Source organism: Bison bison, unplaced genomic scaffold (assembly GCF_000754665.1).
Source record: "Bison bison bison isolate TAMUID 2011002044 unplaced genomic scaffold, Bison_UMD1.0 scf7180017864388, whole genome shotgun sequence".
In the NCBI taxonomy this organism is placed as follows: Eukaryota; Metazoa; Chordata; class Mammalia; order Artiodactyla; family Bovidae; genus Bison; species Bison bison.
In genome coordinates, this window is record NW_011494960.1 from 4,681,947 (window position 1) to 4,689,452 (window position 7,506).

General features: G+C 47.3%; 1 protein-coding gene and 1 pseudogene across 1 annotated transcript in view; one reads left to right on the forward strand and one right to left on the reverse strand.

Annotated features, from left to right (window-relative positions):
• LOC105002025 overlaps positions 1 to 4,690 on the reverse strand; it is a 57,050-nt pseudogene extending 52,360 nt beyond the window's left edge.
• Positions 4,691 to 6,347: 1,657 nt separating this feature from the next.
• Positions 6,348 to 7,506, forward strand: part of DBX1 (developing brain homeobox 1) — a 5,286-nt gene continuing 4,127 nt past the window's right edge. Inside the window, exons 1-2 of the mRNA XM_010858473.1 lie at positions 6,348 to 6,351; positions 7,306 to 7,457. Of these exons, the coding sequence (XP_010856775.1) occupies positions 6,348 to 6,351; positions 7,306 to 7,457 (156 nt within the window). The remainder of the gene's footprint in view (positions 6,352 to 7,305; positions 7,458 to 7,506) is intronic.

Below are 7,506 nucleotides of genomic sequence, written 5' to 3' on the forward strand. Positions count from 1 at the left end.
ACACTTATGGCAGAAAGTGAAGAGGAATAAAAGCCTCTTGATGAAGGTTAAAGAGGAAAGTGGAAAAGCTGACTTAAAACTCAACATTCAAAACATGAAGATCATGGCATCTGGTCCCATCACATCATGGCAAACAGATGGGGAAACAACGGAAACAGTGACAGACTTTATTTTCTTGGACTCCAAAATCACTGCAGATGGTGACTGCAGTTATGAAATAAAAAAGACGCTTGTTCCTTGAAAGAAAAGCAATGACAAATCTAGACAGTGTATTAAGAAGCAGAGACATTACTTTGCCAACAAAGGTCCATCTAGTCAAACCTATGGTTTTTCCAGTAGTCATGTATGGAAGTGAGAATTGGCCCATAAAGAAGACCGAGTGCGGAAGAATTGATGCTTTTGAGCTGTGGTGTTGGAGAAGACTCTTGAGAGTCCCTTGGACAGCAAGATCAAACAAATCTATCCTAAAGGAAATCAGTCCTGAATATTCATTAGAAGGACTGATGCTGAAGCTAAAGCTCCAATACTCCAATACTTAGGCCACCTGATATGAAGAGTCGACTCATTAGAAAAGACCCTGATACTGGGAAAGATTGAAGGCAGGAGGAGAAGAGGACAACAAAGGATGAGATGGTTGGCATCACTGACTCAATAGACATGAGTTTGACTAAGCTCCGGGAGTTGGTGATGGACAGGGAAGCCTGGTGTGCTGCAGTCCATGGGTTGCAAAGAGTTGGACATGACTGAGTGACTGAACAATAACAAATGAAACCAACCAGCAAGATACCTAGATTCATTTTGCTAGTCTCTTAGGGCAAAAGCAGAGGGAGAAGGAGTAGGAGGTAGATTTGGAAGGGCAAACAGGGATTAAATAATCAATATTTATTTATTAAATAACTAATATTTATTTATTAAATAACTAATTCTAAGGAGGCAGGAGATGTGAATAGAATGGAGAGTAAACCGGGGGGAAGGAAATGGAAGGCATTTCTGTCTGATGACTATCTTCTCTCTGCAGTTGGAGGGGAAAGTTGGTCATGGAGGAGGGTGAGCAGGCTAGAGAATGTTCTGATTTTCCTCCGGCAGGTGGCAGCTGCCAGTTAGGCCCTTGTGCAATATAGGTAATACCTAAAGTAAGACTATTTTCCTCCATCCCTTCCCCATGTAAGAGGAATGTCACATTCTCTCATGCCTCCCTCCAATTCCCCTAAACTGATTGAGCAGAACTGCAGAGCAAGCAAAAGTCTTGGGGGTACTTTTCCTTCTCCCTTTCCTGCAATAACCTGTAAACCACCTCAGCCTCAGGCAAGTAAACCTCCAGCAACGTAAGAGTCCCACAAACTACAGAATACTTCCCTCTTAAGTATTGACTCATGGTTCCAACAGCTTCTCTATCTGACAGTTCCCTCCTCTGACGAAAGCAAGACTCCCTATTTGTCAGAAGAAAAATAATTTTTAAAATTAACTTTCACATTATAAAGAACTGGAAGTCTTACCTCTAATCCTCCCATGGACATATAGATTAAAAAAAAAAAAAAAAAAAAAAAAAAAAAAAAAGACCTCTTTCCCCCAAGGGGCAATCTCTAAATTTCAAAGATGAGTTGAAGAGTTCGAAATGTTTAGCCAAGGATGTTCCCTCTCCTCCCCCTGCCCCCACCTTCTCTAACCAGCTGGCCCTAGATCTACAATGACTCCGCTTCCTTCTATACTTGAGAACACAGCTTCTGATTTTTTAACATGAAGAGAGAAAAAAGAAAGGAGAAAGTGAAGCAAGATTCCGGTTTAGGAAAGAGAGTCTCAATCCACTGGCAAAAATCTTTGTCCCTTGTTCTTAAACGTTGGGCTAAGGTTTAATATTAAGGCAACAAGCTCCCCAGAGGGAGAGAGAGCTTGAAAGATTGGTGCAAACCAGGCAGCATCTATTTCTCACAGCCACTCCACATAAACAAGACCCGTCTTCTCAGAGTCCTCTGTTCTCCAAGTGCGTGTAGTGGAGGGCAATCCCGTTCACTTTTCTGGGATCTGCCACCCAACCAACTAAACCTCCAACTCCCTCGGGGCCACCTCCACCCATCCCACCCCAAGCCACCCCCAACACAAACCCAGCCTCCCCAAGAGGCACCTGCTCCCCAGCCGTGAGTCCTTGGGCCTGGAAGGAAAAACAGAATACATTTCATATTCTCTCCCTTCTCTGTCCCACCACTGACAAAAGTGGCCCTTTCAGGTCCAGAGAAAGATCCTGTATGATTTTCCACCGAGTGTGCCTGTCAGCCAACTTCAGCCTCTTTATCCAGAAAGATTCTGGGACAGGAAGTCAATAGTTCAGCTTGAGATAAGGAGAAAGAGGTGGGGGGGTGGGGACGCTAGGGTGGGGGCTGTGAGGAAATGGTTCATGGAGAGGGGGGCGAAAGGAGTAATTAGGCTGACATATGCACCGCCCAGGACCCAGGAGCCAAGCCAGGGAGGGTCACTTCCTGATTTACCCCTGGCGTTGGGGCACACCTGTTTGCCAGGGTAGAAGAGAAGTGTGCACTGGGAGCCACTAGGGTGAGATCGTGGGTGGGGTGCAAGGGCCCATTAGCCTAAGGGCTCTTAGAGGATCTCCAGATCAGAGACCTGAGAAGCCAAGTTGATCTGCCCTGAAGCCTCTAGCTCCCTCCACGATTCTTCCCTCCCCTCAGGCCTTGCCCCTGGTGCCCGGAAATGCAGTCTATGCAGTCTCCCGGGTCCTCCCTGCAGAGCTGAGGCCTGCAGTGGGGTGACAAAGAGCAGAGTTTTTAAACCTTAGAAGATCAGACATGAAAGGGACCTTAGAAAGCTTTCTAAGGCAATCACTGGTTTCCCACACAGGGACACCTAGGCCCAGGAGACAAGGACTTTCCCCCAAGACACACAGTAAAGTGAAACGGATCCAAATGTAAGTTAAAAGGATATTTAACCCCGCTGTCTTCTGAGAGCCAGTTAATCAAGGAAAGGCAAAAGCAATTTACTTTTAATGGGGGTGGGGGGAGGAGACATCAGCTTTGAAAAGAAGCATTATAAAATTAATTTCCAAGACAAGGAGGTTGGAGTAATGGAGAGAAAAAGCACTCAAGGCTCAGCTCACCAAAATTTCATTTTCATTATCTTGAATGGGCACAGATAGCCTCTGTCAACATTTCATGGTGCTACTATTGCTTGGCTGCAGGGCCCAAGTAGAGAGTTAAACTCCCGCCAAGCCGGGCCTGAGCACAGCTCTGTTCTAAAGAGATCCCCTTTCTTTGGGTTTGGAAAAAAAAAAAGAAAACACACACACACAAAAAAAAAAACCCACAAAAAAACACAACACACAGTTAACCACCTGTCAGGGCTGAGGATACAATGAGGCTCTTGGAAAAAGAGCTTTTCATGCATGCGTAATATATTTGTTCAGCTATTCACTTAATGAAGCTGATAAATGTGATGCAAAACAATAGTCAAGTTAATCTATTTAGTAAAATGTTTTTGAGACTTTCAGGCTACGTTAAGGAGGGGAGCATTCAGCGACATTTTCATTTAAATGCGCTCATCTCCCCTCTTAGGCTGCACAAGGGGGTTCAGGCAATCTAAGTGAATATAATTTCTTATAAATGTGTCTTTAATGGGTTTAATTCACCCTTGCCAGCTGTTTTGGGGGCTATTTTGTAAGAGCAAAACAAACCTTTCGGGCTTGGAAAGCTAGTTAAAATTAGTTTCGGTCAGCGAGGCCAAGCTATATTTCCTGCAAACCATCTGCTTGATTGGCACAATAGAAGGATTTTCAAGGAAAACGGGGGAGAGTGTGTGTGAAAGGAATGAAGGGTGGGGGGAGACGCTAGAAAGGGCTGGGGCAGCCGGTAGCTCCTTGTGGCCTATTCTGAAGGTGAACCCCTTAGAGGTGTCTTAATAGAGCGACTCGCCTAAAGAGCTGGGGCGGCAGGAAAGCTCTTTCAGCCCGAGCCTCGCTGCTCTCCTCCTTTGCCTCGCCCGTCAGCTCCTCCTTTTGCCCCGGGGCTCTAGAAGCCAGGAGGCGGGTGCTGATTCCGATGCCGCCGCAGCCCGCCAGCCCGCCAACTTGCAAAGCGCTCTTGGTTGGTAGCTCCCGTTGGGAGCTCCACGGCTTTGAACTCTGGCAAAAAGTGTGAACTTGGGGTCCCAGTCTTCCCGAAGCCACGTTCGTTATCTTTTAGGAGGGCAAGGAATCTGAAGTCACTCTTTACTTTGCAGACCCTTCACCTCCCCACGGGTGGCCTGTGCCTACCCGGGCTGGCGCTCGCGGTGAGACCCACTTTGGAGAGGGCGCGCAGCGGCCAGAGAGCTCCGAGCGTGGGGTAGGGACCGCCCTCTCTCCATGGCCCCCGGGAGTAGGGGTGGGGTGGAAACCCCAGACGGGTTCCAGGAGTCCTTTCTGCCTGCCCAGGGAGGCTCGGACAGCTTTGGCCGGGAGGCCCCGGGAGCCCCGGCTCCCTCTGCCGAGGCCTCCCCAGGCGAGCGGTGCGCCCGCGGCACAGACGAGGGCCTTCACCCCAATCCGAGCCTCCGATTCTCTCTTTTCCCCAGAAAGAGAAACAGACAGAAAACCCCGTTCTGGGAGAGAGGATGCAAATGACTTCTCTGAAATAAACTCGAAGATAACGACATTACAATGAATGGCAGGACGCACAAAACCCCGTGGGCCCAGGTCAAACGGCATTAGTCACAGGTCTTAGACGCAGCGCCACGCCGCACCGCGCAGCCCCCTAGGCTATGGCGGAGTTTGAAAAGACGCGTTCAAGGAGATCACTTCAAGTAAGATCCTTTCGTCTGATTTCTTGCTTCCTTGGGATTTACTTTGCCTTTTCACGGGCGCCAGCCCTCACCCCGCCCTCACTTTTCCTCTTTGGCGCCTTAGGGATGCTTTAGGAAGCTATGGAGATGGAGGCCGAGAACACGTGGATCGCAGCAAGGGGTTGACCCACCTTCCAAAAAGTGTCAGGCCCCCCTTTTTAAAAGAAGAAACGTTAGTAGTAGTCAGTCTAGTGTGAGGCAGGATGGTCAGTGTGTGTGTGTGTGTGTGTGTGTGTGTGTGTGTAAGGGTGGGGATCAAGGAGCGGCTCTATGGGCACGATACTAATTGTAAAAACTACACCAGGGAAATATTAATACCCCAGATGGAGAAGAAGTTTAGAGAAGGGAGAAGGTTAGGAAGGCCCTAGACTGGCTTTGAGTCCTTTCTTCCCTCAGAACAAAATCCTGCAAAAGTAGACTGTCTCCAGTAGGCTGCAGTCAGAAGCTCTAGCTCTGAGCCCTCTTACTTGATGAGAAACCCAACACGGGGGTATGGAAGGAAGAAGGGAAGGAACACAGGAGAAGAGGAGGAAAGGACTAGAATGAAGAAGAGGAGAAAAAGAAGAGAGGTGAGAGGGAACGCACAAACCAGAGCTGTTCTTTCTGCTTCCAGAAAGCAGTTGGTAGGAGGGATGATATGGAATGAAAACTTTGTGACAATGTGAGAGCACAGATGTTCAAATACTTTAAACCCTTTTCTCCCCTATTTTATGGCAAAATTTCTAAAAGAGGAACATTTGAAGTTTTTCAAATATGTCTCTCTTTCAATTCCAGGGGATTCCAGTTAACTTCAGCAATGCATTTTCCCTATTTAAGTAGCCATTTATTTAAAAGATGCTGTTTCCTGAGTGGTTTCCCACCTCCTGCTCCCCAGAATGCCTCCATAAACAGCCTTGGGCTCAGAAACGCCATACTTGTTTCCTCTTGGAGCATTAATTCGGCTCCAAGCCCAACTCTAAATAACTTTTTAATTTGAATCAAGGGAGAGCTTTAGCGGGCTCTATTTCTGGTTTAATGTGATATAAATCACAGATGCACTTTTATTGAATGGTTAAAGCAGCGACATGGAGATCATTAACACAAAACGCCCTGAACAAAACCATCGAGAGAAATAAAGCTGGTTAATAAGATTTTTGAGAAAGCTTTGTGTTAAAAAGCAAAAAGGAAAACCAGCTGAAGGTGACAGTTAGTTCATGGTTAATAGGATCAGGGCGGCCTGGCGGGGCTGCACACTTCTCTTTGGGGAGGTTCAGCCACACTAAAGAAATGAATGGGACATTTAACACATCTGTTATCTAGCCGAGGAACGGAATTGAGACTCAGCACCACCCCAGCCCCAACCCAGAGGAAAGCCAAGTGCAGTCTACAGGAAGATTCTGATTTGAGGTACCAAATGAAGTAAGAATCGTCTTTCCTGGTGTGGACCAACATTTTTGGGGACCTCACCCTTCGCTCTGTTTTCACTCATTTGTACATTGCCGTTGTTAAGAAGCAGCAAAACTATGCCCAGGGAAGTGCTGGCAATGGGTAGGACCCTCTCAGGACAAATTCCAAACTTCTGCTGCTGTGGTTTTAAAAGTCCATGCGTTGAGTTTCAAGCGAAACTGCCAAGGGCTCCTAGAGGTTGGGAAAGAGCCAGCGGAGCACCCAGAGCCTTCAGGTCTCCTTGCACAAGTCAGCTTCCAGCAGAGGTAAGCCCTGGGAAATGGAACCCTGCCACCTTGCCCCTTTTCGAGGCTCCCCTCTCATCCTCCTCTGGGTTAGCTGTGGTTCATTCCTCTGTGCCACTTCTAAAGACAGGATACTGAAAATTGTTTTCTAAGTTGCAGGGGTTTGCAGGAGAATCATATTACTGTTCAGGTATCACCAACTCTCTCAATTAGTTTCCCAACATGAAATAAACCAAGAACTCCCTCTTCCGACTCCCGAGGGATGCCCATTCAATAGCTCCAAAGCATCGATTTCAAGTTTCCCTAGTATTTTAGAACAGCACTCCTCTACTCCACGTTTATTTAACCCACCCCTCACAGCTGCTTTATGCCTCAGCTGGGGTAATGTATAGGGAGGGCAGAGACCGAAGAAGGAGTATATTTTTATGTTCATTGACTTGAAATTTTTCATTGCCCTCTGCACAAGGGGGGAGGATTATTTTACTGATTGCCTGGAGATGAGTTTCTATGAATATTTATTGATTTATTTTCCAGGCTCAGCAGGGGAGCTGCAAATAAATTTAGTGTGTTCTCTAAATAATTCCTTTTCTATAAGGCAAGATGTCATCTGAAACTTCTAAATAGGCATTTAATTAGCCCGGGTGTTGCTCCAGAACAAAAACTCCTGGCGAGAGCTTCGGGGGCGCACTGTATTGCAAAGAGGCGGTCGATACGCAGAATTGATGCGCGCCAGCCTTTGTTGCCGGCCCATTGTGCGGGCCATGCTTATGAAGACTAATCCAATCATAAATTGCACCCCTGCGCCAATCAGATCGCCCAGAGCCTCCGGCGAATGAAGCTCGAGTGGAGAACTTTGTTGAACTTCATTGTCAGAGCTGTCACTTTTCAAAGCGCTTTAACGGGCAGGCCACTATAAAACCATCACCTCGACGGGAGGACTACGGAGGACTCGCAGACGCCCAAGTAGGATCGTTCCTTAAAGACGTTTGCTAAGCCCAAGAGAGAGGGCACC